Here is a 24,673-nt window from a genome sequence, read left to right as displayed (position 1 = left end):
TAAATTGAAATACATCTTATTGCAAAGTGATAAAGCACTATTTATTTCAACGTTTATCTCAACAAAAAATAAGATTTGCTTTATTTGTGCATAGTGTTTACTGCCATAATTTGACGTTAGCCTTATCGCGGTCGATTATTGAATTTGCGGAATTACGCTTTACAATTTATAAGCAAATATGAGTGACTTACTTGATGACGATCTGGAATTCCGCGGCGGTACGCTGCAGCTGTCTTCAGAGAATAACGCTGAAGAGCATGGTGGAAGTAGTAATACACTGGGTGTTAACACAAGCAAGCCCTCAATATTGTCTGGTGCAGACTCGTTACCGTCGAATTCGTCTACATCGTCACTTGCCGGTAAGTATATTTTAATTTATAGTTCCTTTTCTATGGAGATATCACTTCAAATCAACATATACACATTGTTCTGTACGGAATCTTTTCTCTATCATAGACGTGGATTGATTCGTTTGCAAAGTATTTGAAGTAAATTGAGTAGTATTTTGATTTAACTATTATTTGATATAGTACTAATAACATTATTTTGACAATGTTGGAGATTTAGATTTGTAGGTAGTATTTTTATGATATTTAGAGTTTTTTTTAAAGTGTATTGGGAAAACAGCTTTAAATAACACAATAATTAATGATATAAATTTAATTAATTTAACAATAAAAACCTCAGTAACAAATCACTGGCAATATCAATTGATATTGTCAACCAACCAAAGACTCATTTAGAAGTGTAAATTTCTCATAGAAATAATAATGTACAACTGCCATTAATCAATTCAAATTTTAGTGAGCCTTGCTGCAAATGTCATTATACAGTATTGCTTGATTTGACGACCAGTTTGGCCTAGTGGGTAGTGACCCTGCCTGCGAAGCCGATGGTCCCGGGTTCAAATCCTGGTAAGGGCATTTATTCATGTGATGAGCATGGATATTTGTTCCTGAGTCATGGGTGTTCTATGTATTTACGTATTTATAAATATTTATATATTATATATATTGTTGTCTAAGTACCCTCAACACAGGCCTTATAGAGCTTACTGTGGGACTTCGTCAAGTTGTGTAATAATGTCCTATAATATTTATTTATTTATTTTATTTATTTATTTGATAGCATGGCTTGTTGATACAAGGCTTGGAAAAACGTCCAACATTTTGAAAACAACCATAATTTATAGACCTATGCATGAGTCAAAAGTGTTTGTTCACAGTCTATGGATGTCATTGGGGCATATTTAATTGACATTGGTAAAGTAATGTCTGAAAATATCGTGCCAAAAATATGTATACACGAGCTTAATATATAGGCAATAAAGTCATATATAAAACTAGTTGGGATCACATTGAGAGACCATAAAACGAATGAGTGGCTGAGACAGAAGAGCAAGGTCACCGATGTTGTAAAACGCGTAGCCAGACTGAAGTGGGAATGGGCTGGTCATATAGCACGAAAAACCGATTCGTGGAGCAAACGTCTACTGGAGTGGCGACCATGGGGGGAGGAACGTCCTCAAAGTAGACCCCAGATGCATTAGGAGACGACATCAAAAGGACTGCGGGGAAGTATTGGCTCAAGGTCGCACAGAACCGTGATGAGTGGCATAAAATGAAGGAAGAGAAGGGCTAAAGAAGAAGAGAAAGTCATATATACATATTTTTGGCACTTTTTTCGTATCAATATTTTCAGACGTGACGGTATAAGGAAGTCTCTGTTGTATGGAACAGGGTTATGTTTTCCGACCCTTAGCTATCACTAAGGTTTATTGCTTATTACTATAGCTATATTATTATTGATATGATTTACTTGCAGTCATCATTAATCATTAATTATTAAGATGTCTCTATAGATGTTACATTTCATGTGTGTAAACTGCTTGTATGAAAAGCAGCTTAAATGAACACATTCACTGCCAGACAAAAAACGGCGCACTACCCCAGAAACCGGTCTATAGCTGCGTTGCCACCTCATCACTTTTTCCTTAATGTGTGACATCTATTTCCTCCGCCGTCACCCTAAAGACCTACTGTCACTACAAAACCATTCAGCTCTGGAGAGAAACGACAAGCTTGAACCATTCCAAAGCGCTCATCAAGGCCTTCAGCAAAAAGGCATCCTCGAATGTCTTAGCGCTGTCTAGGAACCAACTGTGCAACTCGGTAACGGTGCTTACTAGACACTGTGGCCTAAATAAGCACATGCACACTATGGGAAAACGTGACGTAGGGTGGTGCAGACTCTGTATGGAGGCAGAGGAGACGCCCTTGCACATTCTCGCAGAGTGCCCTTGCCTAATGCGCACTCGTGACTCAACCCTGGGCAGACACATATTATGCCCGGAGGAGTTAAGGTCTCTCGAGATCAAAACGATTCTGCAGCTATTTGAAGTTGCGGCTTGGATCGGAATTGTAGTAGGTGGCGATCACAATAGATCAGGGATGGTTGCAGTGATACATAGGCTGTAGAGCCTTACATAGCCCCTAACAAGAAGAAGAAGAAGAAGACATCTATTTCAGTTTATAATTTATATATAGTAGTGTGACTGTTTAAGCAACACAAATCAGAATATTTGATAAAGATAATTTGATTTGTTCCTTAAATATGTTGAGTTCAATTTAAATTAACAAATGTGCACTTTAACTGCACTCACAAACAACAAATGTGCACTTTAACTGCACTCACAAACAAGGCTCGGAACCAATTTTTTCTTGATACAAAAAATACCGGTATTATTATGTTGGTTTTCGTTCATTGATTTATTATTTCATTTTTAATGGGACAATCTAATAATACCAATTTGTTATCTACAGACATGATTCAGTCCTACGTGAAAAGCATAAAATAATTAAAAATATTGGGCTATTTTAGGGTTTAAAAAAAAAACGGTTCCGAGCCCAGCTCACAAGCAATGAAAAAGAATTGAAACACTTGGAATTGGTATGGACATTCATTACCAAGTAACCTGGTTATATTACTTGTAGGTAACTGTATTGAGTAATAATTAAATATTTATGAACCTTCCAAATGTTTGGCATCTAGAATAGTAAACCAAATTATATATTAGGAACCTCTTTAAAACTTAAACTGTAACTTGATGGAAACATAAAATACTCACAGAAGACTACAACATTCCCGGATTAAGTGAGATCAACGAGGGTGCGGAGTGTTAGGGTCGGCAACGCGCATGTAACTCCTCTGGAGTTGCAGGCGTACCGTACCATCAGGCGGGCCGTATGCATGTTTGCCACCGACGTAGTATAAAAAAAAGTGTTTTATTAACTAATGCTCACAGGAAACTGCAACATTCCCGGATTAAGAGATTTTTTTACTCAAACACCCGTAACATAAATGATAGACTGAGAGGACACTCTCTGAAACTGACACGGACGCAGAGTAGTAGCAACCCTAGATGACACTTCCTATCTAACCGCGTAGTAAAAGTGTCGAACAGTTTGCCGAATCAGGGATCAGGGCGCACTCCTCAGTAATTTATCATTATTAAAATCTAAATAAACTCCATGAACACTTTCAAAAAGAACAAAACACAAGTGGAAATTGATGTGCACATATTAGCTATAAGCTGCCTGTGCATTCATATATATACACCGTGTTTTTTTTGATTTGCGTTAATTTCGAGGGTGCATTCCTGAGCTTAAATTAAGTAATTTTCTCAAAGACACCGATATTCTAATTAACTCCATTTCGGAGATAATCAATCATAAATTTTTATATTATAAGGCCCTTACGAGCGTGTACACTTGCCTTAGGGCCTGTTTACTTATTGATTAGTGTTTAGTGCGAGTACATACATTTGCTACTAAACGTACGTACTATCTCGGACGATCGATGTTAGAAATGACATTGATATATCACAGTTTTCAATTGTTTGGTTGAGTTAAATGTAATGCCCATGTTACAACAACGCTATATGCAACATTTAGTTACTTTTTATAAATATAAAAATTGTAAAAAAAAAAACAAAAAAAATTTTTTTTTTTTAAATTAACTGTGCCATTTAGTTTCCTTAAACGTACTTACCGAAACCCCGGAGTTAACGCAATTCAATAAAAACACGGTGTATAATAAACATATTTTATACAAGTGAGTGACTTTATACCATTTATATGAGTAAATGAGGATTCATGAGGATTTTTAATAGTACTAGTTATGTAAGTTTCATATAATATTTTCATGTTGCTTATGTTTAACTTTACAACTAATTTTTCAGAAGGAAGGCCACAAGACCAAGCCAATGCCTCAGCAGCACCACCAGAACAAACTGTATACCCCCGCTATGATGTACCATTCAACCGAGAGAACATTCAAGATTTCTTCACATTCCGAAAGGGTGTAGTCGAGAGTGCCATACAGGAGTGTATCACTGTGCTGCTGTTTCCTGAGGATGGGGAGTATCTTGGCTCTTGGTTGTTGACAGAGTAAGTGTATGACATTATTACCAAATTAAAGCATTCAACCGAGAGAACAGTAATTTCACATCCGGAAGTTGTTGAGAGTGCCATACAGAAGTATATCACAGTGCTGCTGTTTCCTGAGGACGGGGAGTATCTTGGCTCTTGGTTGTTGACAGAGTAAGTGTATGACATTATTACCAAATTAAAGCATTCAACCGAGAGAACAGTAATTTCACATCCGGAAGTTGTTGAGAGTGCCATACAGAAGTATATCACAGTGCTGCTGTTTCCTGAGGACGGGGAGTATCTTGGCTCTTGGTTGTTGACAGAGTAAGTGTATGACATTATTACCAAATTAAAGCATTCAACCGAGAGAACAGTAATTTCACATCCGGAAGTTGTTGAGAGTGCCATACAGAAGTATATCACAGTGCTGCTGTTTCCTGAGGACGGGGAGTATCTTGGCTCTTGGTTGTTGACAGAGTAAGTGTATGACATTATTACCAAATTAAAGCATTCAACCGAGAGAACAGTAATTTCACATCCGGAAGTTGTTGAGAGTGCCATACAGAAGTATATCACAGTGCTGCTGTTTCCTGAAGACGGGGAGTATCTTGGCTCTTGGTTGTTGACAGAGTAAGTGTATGACATTATTACCAAATTAAAGCATTCAACCGAGAGAACAGTAATTTCACATCCGGAAGTTGTTGAGAGTGCCATACAGAAGTATATCACAGTGCTGCTGTTTCCTGAGGACGGGGAGTATCTTGGCTCTTGGTTGTTGACAGAGTAAGTGTATGACATTATTACCAAATTAAAGCATTCAACCGAGAGAACAGTAATTTCACATCCGGAAGTTGTTGAGAGTGCCATACAGAAGTATATCACAGTGCTGCTGTTTCCTGAGGACGGGGAGTATCTTGGCTCTTGGTTGTTGACAGAGTAAGTGTATGACATTATTACCAAATTAAAGCATTCAACCGAGAGAACATTAATTTCACATCCGGAAGTTGTTGAGAGTGCCATACAGAAGTATACTGTGATATATCACAGTGCTGCTGTTTCCTGAGGACGGGGAGTATCTTGGCTCTTGGTTGTTGACAGAGTAAGTGTATGACATTATTACCAAATAAAAACCATTCAACCAAGAGAACAGTAATTTCACATCTGGAAGTTGTTGAGAGTGCCATACAGAAGTATATCACAGTGCTGCTGTTTCCTGAGGACGGGGATTATCTTGGCTCTTGGTTGTTGACAGAGTATGACATTGTTACCAAATTAAAACCATTCAAATATATAATAACCATGGTGGTTCTAACTAAAATTAATCACTATTTAAAAATTCCAGAATAACCCTATGGGACAATGAGAAAGAGCGAATAGTCCTGCTGACGTCCCGGCTGGTGATGACCATAAAGTATGACTTCATCGCCATGAAGCAGCTGGACTTCAAGAAGACATACCTCGACGACCTGGACACCATCGTTATTGGGGAGCTGGTGTACCCACCCTCCTCCTTAGTGCCGTGAGTACTTGCTTTTAAAATCAGAGGAAATGTTTCCCACTATTGAATTGAATTGAAATATTTATTTCGAACTTGACATCCACTATGGTTTTGAACTTTATTGCAAAGTGATAGAGTTCCATTTTGCGTAATCAAAGGCGAATCAAATTTAAATAAAAAATCATTTATTTTATGCAACAAAGGTCCTGACAGTCTAACATACATACAATAAATATAATCTTAAAAACTAAAAATCATTACTGCAACACAAATAGTCTTTTGCTGCGCCACCTGACCTGGTGTAGGATTCGGCAGATTCCAAAGGAACCGCCGATATATCACCACCCTTTGGCCAGAAGTCCGCCCTCGCGATCGTCTCCAATGGCTGCTGCGGCACGCGCACCACGAGCTGAAGTGATTTTTGAAATTAACGAAAAATGTTTATTTTCAGGCAACTATCGGCCCATATATAAATACCTTAAAGCATACATATTATACAATATACCTATCTTAAAAGCTAAAACACACACTATGGCTGCGATGCATTTCGCAATCCCGCTGTGTCAGGCAGTCGGCCGTGGAACCGCCGAAGCTTGACACCCTTCGGCCAAAACTCTTTCTTGGTGAAGTTCGCTAGACGTTCAGTCGGAACGCTCACCACAAAAGAATTGAAATTCGCATTGTGTCGAGATTCCAACATCGCGACCCTCGGGACGAATCCGGACTTGACTCGTACATACTGTAACACTTAAGTGTGTTCTATAAGGGATACATCATACATCACATGGTGGACAAGTCGTAGTACGAAATTCGTTTTAGTATCAAAGTGTACAGGAAATGTCTGTATACGCTTCAATGTGTGTGAGTTCCTATCACTTGAATACATTGGCGTACTTAACCATGGCAACTTGGTTCAAGAATAAGTGTTTGTCAAGGTACAAGCTTTTATCGCTGACTGTAATATTCTTTCCACAGGCAACTTATAGTTAAAAAAAAGTAAAATTTAAACCTGCGTCGTCGCGTTGTTCCGGCATTTTCCACGGCTCATGGCAGCCTGGGTCCACTTGGCAACTAATCCCAAAAATTGGCGTAGACACTAGTTTTTACGAAAGCGACTTCCATCTGGCCTTCTAACCCAGAGGGTAAACTAGGCGTTATAGGGATTAGTCCGGTTTCTTCACGATGTTTTCCTTCACTGTAAAGGGACTGGTAAATATTAAATGATATTTCGTGCATAAGTTCAGAAAAACTCATTGGCAGGCCATCAGCACTTTTTTATTTTATTCCTTAAGCAATACAATTTTTCACATATGTTGTGTGATATAATTCTTGATAAGATAGTATGAAGATAATATGAACGCTTTTGCATCGGTACACTTGTCTGTGACATGTTTCGTTTTAAATCGAACTTTTGACAAGTGTAAAGCGAGATTTAGACTAGCAAAGACTTGCATGCACTTTTCATTAATAAATAATAAATAAATAAATAAATATCATAGGACATTATTACACAAATTGACTAAGTCCCACAGTAAGCTCAATAAAGCTTGTGTTGAGGGTACTTAGGCAATGATATATATAATATCTACATATTTATAAATACTTAAATACATAGAAAACACCCATGACTCTGGAACAACTATCCATGCTCATCACACGAATAAATGCCCTTACCAGGATTTGAACCCGGGACCATCAGCTTCATAGGCAGGGTCACTACCAACTAGGCCAGGCCGGTCGTCAAACATTGTGGTATCTGATCAAACCTTTGAATACAGTTTACCTTGGTAGTCGGCAATATAATGTAAATTGCATGTATTCTTGTTAGTTCACATCTTTGTCAAGGGGCATCATTAGTGTTCGTCTTATTTGCTGTTTGAGTGCACTTGTTTAAGGGTAAATGTGCTTAATGTTCAATGTATGACTTCGTCTTCGATACATGTTTATATAATTAATACCTAACATTATTATTTATGCTCTAAAATCGCAATATAATCTAACTTAAATTCAATGTTCAATCTTATTTATAAGAATTCAAGGTAAAATTTAGAACAAAGGACAGGGGCTCCGACCTGGAAGCCATATGCATTTGCATTTGATAAATGTTAACCGGTATGAAAACCACGAAAGTTTACATTTCACCCACGCCGTAATTACCAATACTACTCAAGAGTTTTTTCGACCATCTCCATTTGCCGGATGATGGAGCTCATGGGGAGCATTTTGAATTGCTTTGGTTCCAGATAGCCTGCTCCAAAGTCCTTCATTCTTTGTCTGGTGAGGGCTTCCCATCTCAGTCAACAATGCAAGTCATGCATACACCTTATATTATAAAAGTAAGAAATTAAGGTCGAATTTAGAACTTCAACCTGTGGATTGAATCCCCAGGTGGTTGAGAAGCCTCTATAGATTATAGGAGATCGCGGGTAGTGGCCAAAACTGTTAACTTCTCTAGTGGCTCTGTCGCGAATCCCCAGAAAAAAATCGACAAAAAGGAGGATACGTATTTTTTTTTTCTTTCGGAGGGACTATTTCCGAAAATATTAACTTTATCAAAAATGTTTTTTGGAGACCCTTATTCCCTATTATTTGAAAGAGCTGTCCAACGATACCCCACACACTGGGTCAAAGCAAAAAAATAATTCATAAAATACCTTTTTGTATGGCAGGTACACTAGAAAAATGTTTTTGTACTTTTTTTCTACCGTTCTGCCGCCATGCATGATTTATGTATCCATGCCAAATTGCAGCTTTCTAGCACTAACGATCACGGCGCAAACCCGCGGACGGACGGACATGGCGAAACTATAAGGGTCTCTAGGTGATTACGAAATCCTAAAAAGGGTACATTAAAACAAGCAACCTCTTTTACTGCAGTCGGTTGAACGGCATAGCGACGGGCGTGTCCACGGTGGTGAAGGACGTCGTGATCGACCGCCTGTGCCGGCGGCCGAGCGACGACGGGGACGCCAAACTGTTCGATTACAAGTATTTTGAACCTAGGTACTTTGAGTTGCGGTAGACGTTTTCAGTTCATTTGCTGGCTTGTTAAATGATGCCGTTTTGGCTATGGAAATATTCATTGTTTGTATTATATGTGTAATCTTATGATGCGTTTTCACCAGAGCTTTGCGAGGATGAAGAACTAGGGATGTAACGATACATGATTTTGCCGATACGAAACCGATTTTTGAATTAAATAATCGGCGATACCGTAACCGATGTGGATGGCTTAATAGTTGAATAATAAAGGAAATAAATAAAGAATTATGTAATTAATATGCATGAAACTTCTTCATGCATGCATGTTTAATAGGCAATCGATTTTATGAAGTGTGAAAAACTGAAAAACAAAATAAACAAAATGCCAAATCAACATCAAAAACACATTTATTTAGGTAATCATTAATCATCAAACAATCTAAGCAAAAGTAAATCAAAATCAGTAAGTAATTAAATTCAGTTTAGGTAGATTTTTGTTAAGAAAGCAAAGTTTACAAATTGTACATTCAGATGTAATATTTTATAATGTTAAAAAAAAATCCTTTTTTATTTACATTTAAAGCAAAGTTTATTCAAATTAACAGCGTCGTTCATTTCGCGCGCTTTTTAAACTGTGATATCGGGTGAATTTGAATCGGCAAAGCCGATATATCGGCCTGCCGATTATATCGGCTGATATACCGGTATCGTTACATGACTATTAAAAACCGATAGAATATTGTTTCCTAAAGCTGAGCTAAGCAAGGATAGTAAATGAAGTGCCTCGATTGGTTCTTAACAAACACATCCCTCTCTACGCATCCTCGCACATCCCACGAAACGCAGGCTGCAGTACATATTCGTACTTCAAAATTTACAGCTAATTTTAATAGCGTTATATGGCTCCATAGGGACCGTGCGCGTTGGAGGGTCTGCCATCTTGTGACCTGAATCGGAACCATAAACATGTACATTTACACGTCACGTGTTTTCTTGTGCATAGTAGGTTCTGCCATCTTGTGGGCTACATCCCCAAAAATCTGACGGCTCCTGTGCTGCCTCCTACAGTTCATGCACGCTCCCTTAACAGTACGCGGTTACTGTGTTACTCAATTTGACATTTAACAATTCATTTACCAAAAAATATCTCATTGTACAGCGCCATTTACATTAGCTGTAGTAAATTTTACACATCTTATAGAAACAATGAAGCTTAAATTTAAAAAAACATGCGACTTACTACGCGCATGATAATTACAAAAAAGTGGGAAAATAATGAATGAAATGTGCAATGTTAATTTATTAACGCTTTCATACTAATGAACAGTTCGGGATACCGGAAAACGTAAATAAGCATTTTGCAAAAAAAAAAAACCTTTTTTTAAACTTATACTACTTTTTGTTAATTTTATTACGCTATTTAGGCTAATCTTATTTCTGTGATTTGCTAGCGTTCATTAATTGTTAGTTTTAATTGTAGTTTTCGATTCTTTTTTTTAATATTACTTACATTATCATGGTTTTAACTTATTAACGATTGGCTACTTGACAGTTCTTTGTAAATAATGTCAATCGATCTTGATTTTCCTGAGGATCAAATGTCTACAATAGGACTCATGGCATTTAAGCAACACAAAGGTCAGAAACGAGAGTTAAAGTCTGACGCTCGCACTCGATGATTGAAACGCGTAACAAAATGATATTGTAATGTGATGTCACATATTAGTCTGTCCAAAATGTATGGAAGATCATGAAAATTGCTATTTTGACTCTAAAATATTGCGTTTATGTATATCACTTGTCATTTTTCAATAAAATGTAAGGAATCGAATGGTACCATTTTCTTTTTCTTTTTTTGAAAGTAAAAAAAAATTGAGACTTTTGTGACTTGTATTTTTTTATAATCTCAATTTGTGTCGCTTAATTTCAAACTCAGATAAATCCATTCGACCCTCTCAGCAAATATCTACCTTATTACCTTTTCATAATACCAAAATCGCATAATCTGACAGATGGATTTACTTAAGCTTGAAGCTAAGCGACTCATGTCTTTTTAAATTCCACTTTTTTATAATGAATGGCTCATTTTCTATACATTTAGCTAAATTTTGTTATAATATTCATCATGTGTCAAATACCCAATTATTCCCCATTACAAATTATTTACCATCGAACTATCTCATATGGTGTATCGTTGCGGTGTTACTGTCAAGTATGCATTTGTTTTTATTAAGTATTTCGAAGGTAGACCATATTTTGCTAACGCTTTATAACACTACTATATAACGACAGGGCTTTTGAAATTATTTGAGCTGGTAAAATGGTAAAATTAAGTGATCTGGTATAATAGGAACTATGCATATAGTAATAAGAGTTTATGATATAAGATGCCATCTCCAATAATTTCAACTGGGTAGATAAATGCTTCCATTGACGCTTTTTAGTGAATTAGTTTTTATTTTGAATGGTTTTTTGCTTTTACTTATTATTATATCTCATTCTTAAAAACTTAGATTCAAATATCTTTGGTACTTGTGTTAAGACTCAATAACTAAGATTCAAAATAGTCATAGTTATAAAATCTATAAATAAATAAAATATAAAAATGTATTTTTGCCAAAACACAACCTTGCTACAGCAGAGTAGCATTTTTAAAATATTTGAATCTAGTAGTATAATAGTATTTCATGCAACCGTTGTAAATGAGGGTAAAAAAAGGCGCGTGGCGTGGGTTAGAATGAGAGCCGGAGCCGCAGGCGTAGGCAAACATTGTGAAAGATTACGCCACGAGCATTCTTTCACCTACTGATTATACAACGTTTCATACAATACTTTTTCTACAATTTCTGACTTAAAATTAAAATGTAAAATTACTTTTTTAAAACTTATAAGCACGGGATACGTCAAAATGAAAAATATTGTCTATGGTGAACTTTGTTTTTAATTGACGTGCACTAGACGGTGATGACATTAAGAAAATGTTTTTGTAAGTTGGCAGCAATACACTTAGTTTGAAAACCGTATTAAGTTTGATTCTTTTAGGTTGGTAGCCATTAATCGCAGTATCGTTTTAGCGATTTTAAAGCACAAGTGCTGTTATGAGGAATAGACAATATCTTCAAACCTGTTATGTATGTTCTTATATTAGTATTCATGAATGTATAAATGACAAATAGTAGAGGAGTAGAAAAAAAACATATTTATAACCTTCGCTTAGCGCTAAAATAACTTAGCAGCACTGCTATTTGGAGTATTTTGCTTATAGTGTACCTTTTATGATAAATAAGGTAATACTACGATGTGGGAACTAAATATTGTGGTCACTAATTCGTTATCAGAAATAGATGGCGCTGTACAGTTCTCTACGTTGTATGGGAACTGGGTTGCCAAACAGCGTTTGAAAAGCAATTTCCTCCTTAACATAAGGGGCATGATATCGTCACCTATTCAAACTGTCGTTGCTTCCACAATATTGTACAGTACCGTATCCATCAGATATACCGGAGCGGCCAAGGTGCTCATAAATATCGGAACATGCACTTGATTATAAACTTTGTTCAGATATTTGTAAACACCGCTCCGACCTATCTGATAGTGACTACGTATCTTAGTACTACTTTATCTATGTTTATTCGTTGAATATATGTACAATATATATATTGTACGGTCGCGGAAATTGATTCTTTAGCAACTTGCGGTTCAAGTAAATTTGGCTGTACATCAGTGGCGGCGCGTCACAAACATTCGTAGGGAACCCGGAGCTAATTTTGCTTTCCTTTTCTCCATGAACCGATCGTGAAAGTACTCAACGGGCTGAAGTTTAGACAAGCCGGTGGGAATCGAGTTCTTTGAACGATCCGCCACTGCTGTACATACTTATGGTAAGAGCTGTCCATTGTATCGTGACACGTTAACTGCTAAAGAATCAATTTCCTCGACTGTACATGTTATTTTCTTACAGAGAACGTAACCTCCGCGGAGTCCGGCTGATGTGGAACAAAGGGGAGCCGCTGCCGCTGAAGATGGCGTGGAATCCTTTTAGTCAAGACGTCCCTTTTATAACCTTCGCGTCTCATCCGATTTACTGGCATAAAGGTAATGAAATAAATAAATAAATGATAATTTCGTAGAAAGTACCAAATTGGCACTCAAAAATAAACTAAACAATGCATAATTGCTGCTCGCTGTATAAACAGGTAAACAAAATCGTTTAAAGACGTTAAAATAGCATTAAACTTGGCATGGACATGAATATAACGTATAGTATTATCTGCAAAGCATTTTTTCGCTATTTTCATTGTAGTAGTAGTAAAACTCTTTATTGTACAAAAATAAAAACAAAACAGGAGAAAAAAAAACACTCATCATGAGTACAAAGGCGAACTTATCCCTGTATTGTATGTAAGTAAGTAAGTAAGTAAATATTCTTTATTGCACCAACAATTATACATTTTACATACATGTAAAACTACAAATAAATTTTAAAGGAAAATAGAACGGTAACAACAGGCGGTCTTATCGCTAAAAAGCGATCTCTTCCAGACAACCTTTAGGTAACAGGAAAACGAAAACAAATATCAGACATAGATATATGTTATTTGAATGCCAAGTTTAATGTTATTTTAGCATGAGCTTAATGGCGACTGTATTTTCTTTTGACTCTTGAAATTACGATCGTAACAAAGTATTAGTACATTACTATAGAGGACGGGAAACGAAGGGTTGCAGGCCAAGTAGATATAGACGACCGAGCGTAGCGAGGACGTTTAGGGATACGCGGCCGGCAACCCCGTTTCCCGCCGAGATTTGTATAGTGCTTTTCTCAAACTTGCAATGAAATAATTAAAAAAAATAGGATGATGATGATTGTTTCATGTCCTAATGTGATAGGTTATTCAGTGCGCGGGGTATTGAAGGGGAACAAAAATGTAATTATTTTGGCGCTACCACGCACGCCATTACGCTTTTTTCTTTTTCCTTTTTTTTTTCTTTTTTTTTCTTTTTTGTGTTTTTTGTTGTTACCGAAAGGGGAACGAAAATTTGATTATTTTTACGCTCCGACGCAGGGTTTAGGAGATACAGCCCTATAAAGATTTCTGCATGACTGAAAAAAATAAAACTTTTTGGGACTGTATCTCCTAAACCGTGCGTCGTAGCGCAAAAATAATGAAATTTTTGTTCCCTTTTGAACCCCTGCAGTAATTTAATAAATACAAAAAAATGAAAAAAAGCATACTGGCAGAATTTTGCTAAAAGCAAAGGTTTTTTATAGTTGAATGCCAAGACGTGCCATAATTTGACGTTTAAAAACAAAAGAAGGTTGCCTTACAGGCCTAGGTGTGTAAGGCTGTATGAAATTCCTTTACAATTCATCTTCACTCATCGCACCTGATATGTAGTATTTCCGGACCTAATTTGAAGAAGTCATGTCAACATTTCATTACAAGTTTGAGAAAAAGTACATTACGATACAAGTGCGAAAAGTAGGAAATTCGTAACGAGTGCCGATAAATTAAAACACGACCGAAGGGAGTATTTTGAAATCAACACCAGTTGCGAATTACTTAATCGCACATGTATCGTACGTTTTACAGTACATATTTTCGACATAGTTACGTAATATAATTGTTACCGCACTTGTGCGGTAAAGTAGCCCCAATTATGTACTGTAAATACTGTAACAATATCGCGTTATACCCATTTCCGCGCTTGTTTAAAGTTATTAAAAAAACTTATATTTCCAGATGACGAGGTCGAAGAGCGTTCCACATACGACATGGAAACCTTCGCACAGAAGTTACAAAGAGCTGTTGAAGCCATGGCCTCTTCCTCCTGCTGTATACACCACGCACCTATAGTCATACAGAGTTACGTAGGTGTGACGTCAATGTTACACAATAAGACCAGCATGGGCTTCTTCAAGGTCAGAGGGAAGTTTAGTTTCTAATTACCAAGGTCGATGCGTAAATGAAATAAGTTTTGGTGGTAGTAGGTATGGCGGGCAGGCCATTTCGAAATGTGTACACCACGCACCTAAAGTTATACAAAGTTACGTAGATGTGACGTCACTGTTACACAATAAGACCAGCATGGGCTTTTTCAAGGTCAGAGGGAAGCTTAGGTTCTAATTACCAAGGTCGATGCGTAAATGAAATAAGTTTTGGTGGAAGTATGGCGGGCGGGCCATTTGGAAATGTGTACACCACGCACCTATAGTCATACAGAGTTACGTAGGTGTGACGTCTATGTTACACAATAAGACCAGCATGGGCTTCTTCAAAGTCAGAGGGAAGTTTAGTTTCTAATCACTAAGGTCGATGAGTCAATGAAATAAGTTTTGTGGGAAGTATGACGGAAGGGCCATTTGGACATGTGTACACCACGCACCTATAGTCATACAGAGTTACGTAGGTGTGACGTCTATGTTACACAATAAGACCAGCATGGGCTTCTTCAAAGTTAGAGGGAAGTTTAGTTTCTAAATACTAAGGTCGATGAGTAAATGAAATAAGTTTTGTGGGAAGTATGATGGGCAGGCCATGTGGAAATGTGTATACCACGCACCTATAGTCATACACAATTACGTAGGTGAGACAACGTACGCAATTAGACCAGCATGGGCTTTTCAAGGTTAGAGGGAAGTTTAGTTTCTAATTGCCGGACTAAGAGATTTATATCTTTAACGTTAGTTTTTCACGGATATGTGTTAAATGTCAAAAAGTGACGCCATCTAATAGATCAACGGCCAAAGGTATTACAACCTTTAGCCAATGCCCGGTAAGATGGCGCCACTTTTAGATATTTAACAAATTGAATACATCAGTGAAAGACCAAAGATCAAAGCCAGATGGCGTTTCAAAAGTTTCAATCATGTGTCGAAAGATGGCAGTAAATTTACTGCGGCTACAAAATTTTCTTTGAAAATCCAACTCTGTTTCAAATTATCTTTGGCTAAACGAAGTTGCCGCTTTCCAGCTATAACATAGTATACAGCCCTCGGGAAGTAAATAAGAAAGCCCCAGATCACGTTGTCGACATTATTTTATTTTATTTATAGTGATACAATGTTACGAAGGTGTGACGTCACTGTTACATAATAAAACCAGCATGGGTTTCTACAGGGGGGGGAGGCTTTGAGTGCTTAGTTTCTAATAACCAAGGCCTATGAGTTATGGAGTTTAGTATACAGGGTGTTTATTTAGTCCCCTGCAATAATTTACGGGCTGAATATATAGCTCATATTGAACAACTTTTACTATGGGGTCCATCCTAAAATCGCGTTTTTTTTCTAATAGAAAATGTCAATGTATGAAACAGCCAATTTTTTTTTCGCGATATCGGGGTTGGTCCTATAGTAAAAGTTGAGTATGACCTGTACACATTACATTGTGCATTGTCAAAGGGAATTTTAGCGTCTAATAGGTTGGCGACTATCAAAGGCTTGGATAGATGGCGCCAGCGTAGGTTTTACCTGTCTAGTTTTGTTCTATAAGATTTGGTTTAAAGGCCACCCAGGCCATAACATTAAAAAAATTAATTTAAAACCTATGCTAGCGCCATCTATACTACACATATTTAAACAAATTATGACTCCGGTTGGTTATGTAATGAAAATAGAAATGAAAACTAAATATTAATGCATAATAAATAACGAATCATGTTTTATGCTTTTGTATATGTACTGTTAATGAAATCTAAAAGTATAGTTTACTATATATTTTAGTTTATGTTACCAAAGTCTAGGATTAATTAATTTCTAATTAACATTGATTTAGTTGCCGGTGTGGTGTTAAAATTGTATTAGTGAACTGATTATTTATATTCATGATATTCAAACATTTTATTTAATCTTCATTGCACAATATATGAAGGTACAACTGGCGGACTTAATGCCTTAAGGCATTCTCTACCAGTCAACCAATGGGTTAAACAAGAAAAATTAAGTAGGTGCAGTGTCTTTAATAATGGGTCAGGGGTAAAACTATTATATTGCAAATTTCACTGAAATAGGGCGGAATTCTTTAGGTACGCAATTATTAAAAAAATATCCTTTGAGAGATTAAAATTAGTACCAAATACCTATCGCAAACGCTAACCCAAAATAAATGTCATATACGAAAGAAAAAATGACCAAGGCCTCCAGGCACGGTGACCGGATGGCCAAGCGGATCAAGCATATGTCGCAACAGAGGACGCTGGTTCGATTCTAGCTCTGGGCTGTCTCGACGCTGGCGGCTTTGGTCATTTTTTAATGGCCTTGGTCATGGTCTTGGTCTTGGTCAGATCTAGAGCAGAGCCCAACTGGGGAAGTACCTCCACCTTACAGAAAACCGCAGCCAAATAACACTAGACCCTACTCATAGTGTTGTGTTCCTGCCGGTGAGTAAGGTTGCCAGAGCTCAACGAGGGGCGGGAGGGGGTTAGGGTCGGCAACGCGCATGATACTCCTCTGGAGTACTTACCATCAGGCGGACCGTATGCTAGTTTGCCACCGACGTAGTATTAAAAAAAAAGGTACTTAAACATACATACATACATACTCCGTTGGCTCAGCGACCCAAAATGAAAAAGCTAGATTAAATTCGAATCATGACCGTGAATCCCACGAGGTTAAATTATAGCAAATAAAATAAATTGTATTTTTATTTGACATCTAAATGACAGATTATTTTGGCAATGTTACGTCTTATCTTTTGGTATTTATCGCAATTGCTATTTATATATTTTTTTAGCATTCATTCTGCGGTTTTCATGTTACTAAGCAGCATATACCTAAATTACCTAAATACTTAAACATTACATATGTATGATTATAATGTTTATTTATGTATTTACTTTTAGGCGTTTTAGAACAGTTGTGCTAGTTTTTTAATACTACGTCGGTGGCAAACAAGCATATGGCCCGCCTGATGGTAAGCAGTTACCGGAGCCTATTTCTCCAGCGAGTTTCTTTTAGACTTTGAAAATATTACCTATTTTTATTCAAAACCAGGAACGTTCAAAAACATTCATAAATATAAAACTTGTAGATGAGTTTTAATCATATGAATAAAAAAAAAAAAAAAAATTATAGGACATTATTACACAAATTGACTAAGTCCCACAGTAAGCTCAGTAAGTTGTGTTGAGGGTACTTAGACAACGATATATATAATATATAAATATTTATAAATACTTAAATACATAGAAAACACCCATGACTCAGGAACAAATATCCATGCTCGTCACACCGTAATTCATCGTAAAAAATACTTTACCTGCCTAATACATTGTTATTAAATAGTAACACACCGTTTAAAACTAAATTTGGGCAACTTTTTATCAACTTAATAAAAAGAGATACTCAGAGTATACTGTACATACATTATATTATTAAACACTATGAACTCTATGCTCTGTATCTGTGGGTATTTCAATAAAAGTAAACAAAATCTACCCTCAAATGGCTCCTTAAACCCTACTGGCTTACTTACTACGGGTAGATGAAAACATTACATGATCAAATAATGTAGGTTAAAGTCAGGTCGTTCAGTGACAGATCCAGGCGGTTTGGTATTTGGTTGGTTAACCAGTAAATGTTTTAACTACCCGAAAATTGTTTGTTTACTTTTATTTAAATACCTAAAGATACAAAGTATATGTACAGTCAGCAAAATTATTAGCTTAGCATGTCTGCATTTAAATATATATGCACGTCTGCTAAGCTAATGGTTTCCATACAAATTATTATGATAAGAATATACTTGGGACTTCGATTTCATCGTATAATGATCATTCATACATATTACTTACCTCTACCTACATTTTTATTCGCGGAATATAACCTTAACAATTTCGCGCGATCAAGAGACACTACCATCCACGAACACAATAATATAATGATGGTTACTCTTCTATCATTAATTTGTCATTATCGGACCTTCATACTTCTTAAAAACTGACCGCCGTGATGACAGATGATAAGCCTAAGCGTAAGCGTAAGCTAAGACGCAGGCGACGCAGCTCCACGCAGCGCAGGGCAGAGCAGATTTTGTAAAGTATGGAACGTCTTTGCGCCGCACCGTGCATGGCTAAAGGACTTTCCTTACTTTACAAAATCTACTCTGCGCTGCGCTGCGTGGAACTGAGCCGCTTGAGCCTAAAATTGCAACCAATTTAGGCCCGCTGGATGGACATACGATTAAATATAAAGTAACGGTTCAAAATACGTTTTTAATCATTTTCCACGCAAATATGCCGTGATATTAGTACATTTATTAAAATCTATTGTTACATCATGAAAATATTTATTAGTAATCGTAGCTTTTGCATAAAATCGGTGATAAATTAGAATATTGTATTACGACCATGGCCGCTAGGCAATATTATATGAATTCATTCGGGTGGTCTGTACGGTTACCATGAGTTGTCATTTAATATTGACGCTAGCAAATGCGTGTACTCGATCGCACTAGACATCAGTGCGAGCGAGATGGACTGCGATAGAGGTCACGCATTCGCTAGCGTAAACGTCAAATGTCAAGTCATTTTAGCCATACTATTTAGGATTTGCATAATAATTAAGATCACCTGAACGTTACGTAGTAAGTTTGGATTGCTAAATACATTTGTGCGCTCAGTATTATGTATATCCTGTATAAATGAGTTGTTTTTTTGTAACAGTGAATAAAAGTATGTAAATATCATTAAACTTGTATACTATACTATCCGCAAACCAAACTGAGTACCGAGTTCATATCACTATTTCTTTCGATCTTACCATGACATCGTAAGCGTGAATGAGAAGTTTTACAACTCCGATCGTCAATTTGATTTGCGGATAGTATAGTAACTGGATTGGACCTTTATTCCAATAACTCTAGAAGCGCGAGAAGAAAATATTACCCATAAAGAAAACAGGCAGAATTTCTCGCTTTTTTGCCATCATTAAATTATAATGGGGGCAATTTCTTTTTCATGAAGGGGATGCTTAAACAAAAATGTCGAGGGACCTCTCTCTTTGCTTTCTCTAAGGCTTGAACGGACGCTCGAGTTGGGCGTGCGGCGTGCATATTAAACAAATGCAAACGTATAGGAGCGGCCTTAGTGCACGCGCTGCTCACATCACTTGTGATCCTGACGCCACGCTGCACGCCCCGCCGAACGCTCCGCTTCGAGCGTCCACTCAGGCCTTACATTAAAGGATGAACTATACATAGATATATGACTTTATGGGTGCACAAATGTATTGTACTATTGGTAGATATACTCGCGAATAATGTGTTCTTATTAAGTCCTGCTTGAAAATACCAAAATTAAGTCATTTGGCAGAAATGTGTTGCTATGCCAAAGTTTTTGTAATTGCTTTTACGTTTATTTGTGATATTGTAAAGTAAGACCTTTTTAGATTAGTTATATTTATTTTGATTTAGATTATTATTTTTGTCGAACGGGCCTCATAGTTTTATATTAATAATGTTTTAGCCCATGATAAAACTTTAGCATAATAGAGTCATATTTATTATATGTTGAGTCATATTTATTATATACAATTTAGATAGGTAGTTAATAAAGATACATTTGCTTTGTTGTTCATAAGGTGTTTAATGGTTACAGACACTGTAAATAATTACGACAGAATTTCGACTTTAGAAAAAAACTCAAAATAATTAAATATAAATAATACTGTCATTTTTATTGACCTTGTCTGGCCTTTGAGTCTTGTCATTACAATTATTACGTCTAATGTCTTTAACTATTACAAATTAAATTACTGAATTGAAATATTAGTATTATTTAAACACTGAAATCTAAATCATCCCATGTACCCGGTAGTTCAAAATTATCCCAAAAGTTATCTTGAACTATGTTTAACGCTGGATCAAATTCGCTGGGGCTTATTTCTCTAACATACCTTAGATTTTCAACCCAAGATAGATCATTCTCAACGTTTTCATTGTATATTTCATTAACTTTTTTGTGATTCTTAGGCTTTTTGACAGTTTTTGGATGATTTTCTTTACCATTATAATGAATATTAACATCTTTAGAATTCATTGCGTTATCTAGACAAATTTGCGTTGCATTTACTTTCAGTTCTTTATTTTTCTTGGTTCTCTGTCTTTTTACTTTGTTATTATTTTTGCTTGTTACTTTCTTTCCTTTATCAGTATTTTCTTTGATATCTGGATGTTGGTGCGCTGGTTTCCTATTTACATCCACTACATTTTTTGGGTGACTTACCATTAATTTTAGATCTGCGATCGTATTATTAGAAGCCACAGCCAGAGGTGCATTTATTGTAAAATGTTTATTAACCTTATTAGTAATGTCAGTTTTAGCATTAATTTCTCCGTGAAAAACCATTTCAACTCCTTTGGTTCTATCTTTTTCTTTAGCTACTTCATTTAATTTTGTAATATTATTATCATAATTATCTAAGATACTCTGAGAATAAGTATTATCATCACACTGAGTTAGACTGCCATCCTTGTCTTGTAACGACATGGTTGACATTCCAGTATTCACACGTTCAATAGCAATGTTATGATGGTTAATTTTTGAAACATTTTCAATACCTTCTTCAATATCACTGTCATTAGTAATGTCGATTACTTCAATATCTTCTATAGTATTTTTATTGTAAGTCGAATCATCTCGTACTTGAGTTTTGTTCACTGTTTTAATCTGGTCATTGAGATCTATTTCAGTCAGGTTAGTAACATCATCATCTGTAACATTAGTTATATCCATTCCTTCGTGAGTGACATTATCATCTGTAACATAAATTATATCCATTTCTTTGTGAGTAACATCCTCATGTATAACATTAGTTACATTTACATCCTCGATATCGTTTTTCCCTGCAAAATTAATATTCCTGTCTTCATCAGGTAAAGAATAAACGGGTGATGCGGATCCTGCGAACTCATTCGTCATTTGAAAAGATTGATTTTGCGAGTTGCTGGTATTAGCACCTTCTTCGTTAAGAATAAGAGTCATGAATCGAGTGAGTTTTTCGATTACCTGAAATGAAGGAACAATGTTTTTTGTATTTTTAAAAACGCAGTGTTTTTTTATGATATTAAAGGCAAACGAGCAGTCGGGTCGCCTGATAGTAAATAAAATAATACATTAATAAGTGGCTTTTTACATGAAATAGGTACTGAGTTTTCGTAGTCAATTCGATTCACTTGACTTTTTTAGTACGGTCACGTCTGAAAATATTGATACGCACAACGTGCCAAAAATATGTATACACTAACTTAATATATGGGCAATAAGGTCGTGTATACATATTTTCGGCACTTTTTTTTTATACTACGTCGGTGGCAAACAAGCATACGGCCCGCCTGATGGTAAGCAGTTTCCGTAGCCTATGTACGCCTGCAACTCCAGAGGAGTCACATGCGCGTTGCCGACCCTAAACCTCCCCCTCGTTGAGCTCTGCTCTAGATCTGGAATAACATCCGCTGTGCTGTGCCCATACCTCTTTTGGATGTAGTTTAAGGACGTACCCGGGTCCAATTTTCCCGGGGCACTTTTTTCGTACCGACATTTTCAGACGTGACTGTACAGTCACGGACTTTAATTATTGAGCCATTTGGGGTTTACTTTTCATTGGACATATCATACGGTTAGCATTGAAAACCAAATTAGCTTGAACCCTAAATGGCTCAACATTTAAAGTCCGTGAATGTACATATCTAATGGCCTACCGTTACTCTAATGCAATGAAGCGCAACTACTGACTTATAAAATATGAATGTGTTACAATTTCAGTGAAAGAAGTGTTGATGCCTAGCGAGCGTCCGATTAAAAATCCGGAGGACGCGGTTAAGAGGCTGTCAATACCTAAAGCGCGCACACTGTCTATTTTTATCGGAGTAAATGAGATAGCACTGTCGCATGTTACTGGGATTGGGCAAGGGAATAATAAGAAAATTATTTAAATAAAAAAAAGTGGATTATTAGTGTAATATTTTACTCAATAGCGGTTTAGTTTAGTTATAAATGTTTTGAAATTGTGATTTTAATAGGTCAAAACAATAAAGACATAAAACCGTTTAATTGTGATTTTAAGACCAATTTTTGCAATTATTTTCTATCGAGCCGATTTCGTTCAATCATGTATCGAGTACAACCACGGTCTTTGAAATATAATTAATATGAACATATATTTTTCTTACTTGACTAAAACAAATAGTCTTTCTTAAAAAACTGTTTAAGTAACATCAATTTCAAGGACATTGGGTGTTGACAGCCTCTTAAAATCCAGGCTCGTATCAATGAGTTTTTCGGAACCTATATGTACTATATATCATTTGATATTTACCAGTCACTTGTCGGCGAAGGAAGAAGTGGTAGAAGGTCAGAGGAAATCACGTTCGTAAAAACTAGTGCTTACGTCAATTTTTGGGGTTAGTTGCCATGTGGACCCCAGGCTCCCATGAGCCGTGGTAAAGGAAAGAGAGCGACTTATGTTTATGACTACTTATTACGGATGACTAGGGGCCCATTTCTCGAACGGTATTAGTTTAATATTTAGGCATCGGAGTTTTTATCGCACGGTAAGACTAATACCGAGCTATGGAGTTGATATTAGCAAAAAAATTATCATACTCATACTCATTCATCTATTTAATAAATGATTTTAATTTTATAATCAAGAACTAGAAATTTGACGAGTTATGTACTGTTCTTTAATTTTGTCTTTGAATATATAAATATTACAAATACGAATATTTACCATTTTTTGCATTGATTATATTGTATTACGAAATTTCGTAAAAAAAAACAATCTTGTTTCTCGCGTTGTCCCGGCATGCCGTGGCAAAGGCTCATGGGAGCTTGGGGTCTGCTTGACAACTAATCCCAAGATTTGGCGTAGGCACTAGTTTTTATGAAAGCGATTGCCATCTGACCTTCCAACCCAGAGGGTAAACTAGGCCCTGTTGGGATTAGTCCGGTTTTCACGATGTTTTCCTTCACCGAAAAGCGACTGGTAAATATCAAATGATATTTCGTACATAAGTTCCGAAAAACTCATTGGTACGAACCCGCGACCTCCGGATTGCAAGTCGCACGTTCTTACCGCTAGGCCACCAGCGCTAAAACCAGCTAGTAAAAAAAACAATATGTATATTAAAATAGGTAAAATAATAAGAATATAAGTAAATTATTCAATACAAAAATGGTTATTATTCTTATTTGTAATATTTATGTCAATGAAAGAAAATATGAAAGGCTAAATTAAAGGATCGTTTAGGTTATTCTTGTCTTGACAAAACTTGTCCTTGTAAAATTAAAATCACTAATTAAATAAATGAATGAGTATGAATATGAGTTGAATTTTATTACTAATGTCGACTCCATAGCTTGCTATTAGTCTTACCGTGCGATAAAAACTCCGATACCTGCTAATATTAGTAGTGTGTAGCCATGGTAACCCATACAATTTGACGTGGACTAATAATATTAGTCTAAAACCGTTCGAGAGATAGAACCCAGCACAAGAAATGTTTATCTAAAGCAAAGACGCGTTTCAAATAGATTTTCGTACATTGCATTTTCGTACCTGCCTGTTGCTATCTCTATTGCACATATGCCGGTTGTAAATGTCACTGTGCGAGCTTGACAGCAATAATAATTATGCGAGAGCAACAGACATCATTGTATAACGCTTCAACTGGTTGTTTACTCTGAGAGTACGTCTGAATGTCTGCCAAATTAGATCAGTTTGACAGCACTGGCTCCCCTCGAATGCGGCTGACCCAATTAACAA

The 24,673-nt window shown here is 36.4% G+C and overlaps 1 protein-coding gene across 5 annotated transcripts; it reads left to right on the top strand.

Moving 5' to 3' along the window:
• The first annotated feature begins 95 nt into the window (after nucleotides 1–95).
• Nucleotides 96–20,673, top strand: LOC133521627 (tumor protein p63-regulated gene 1-like protein). Of its 5 annotated transcripts, none has more exons than XM_061856701.1 (6): nucleotides 96–359; nucleotides 4,244–4,448; nucleotides 5,773–5,949; nucleotides 8,806–8,931; nucleotides 12,872–13,005; nucleotides 14,655–20,673. In XM_061856701.1, the coding sequence occupies exons 1-6, from the start codon at nucleotides 179–181 to the stop codon at nucleotides 14,855–14,857; spliced, it is 1,026 nt and encodes a 341-aa protein (XP_061712685.1). In that variant the 5' UTR covers nucleotides 96–178; the 3' UTR covers nucleotides 14,858–20,673. The 5 variants fall into 5 exon arrangements, with proteins under 5 accessions (XP_061712685.1, XP_061712687.1, XP_061712686.1 ...); XM_061856703.1 differs by having other exon boundaries at nucleotides 104–359; nucleotides 4,241–4,448; nucleotides 8,806–8,904; XM_061856702.1 differs by having other exon boundaries at nucleotides 104–359; nucleotides 4,241–4,448; nucleotides 8,806–8,916.
• Nucleotides 20,674–24,673: the final 4,000 nt, after the last annotated feature.

This window comes from Cydia pomonella, chromosome 9 (genome assembly GCF_033807575.1).
Source record: "Cydia pomonella isolate Wapato2018A chromosome 9, ilCydPomo1, whole genome shotgun sequence".
In the NCBI taxonomy this organism is placed as follows: domain Eukaryota; kingdom Metazoa; phylum Arthropoda; class Insecta; order Lepidoptera; family Tortricidae; genus Cydia; species Cydia pomonella.
This window is presented reverse-complemented; position numbering and strand designations above follow the sequence as displayed.

What these genes read in the sequence shown, in the direction of transcription:
- LOC133521627 (XM_061856700.1), top strand. Translation starts at nt 179, where the DNA reads ATGAGTGACTTACTTGATGACGATCTGGAATTCCGCGGCGGTACGCTG. An exon ending in GTCTACATCGTCACTTGCCG is followed by an intron (nt 360 to 4,240) that starts GTAAGTATATTT and finishes CTAATTTTTCAG; the next exon opens with AAGGAAGGCCACAAGACCAA. An exon ending in TCCGATTTACTGGCATAAAG is followed by an intron (nt 13,006 to 14,654) that starts GTAATGAAATAA and finishes TTATATTTCCAG; the next exon opens with ATGACGAGGTCGAAGAGCGT.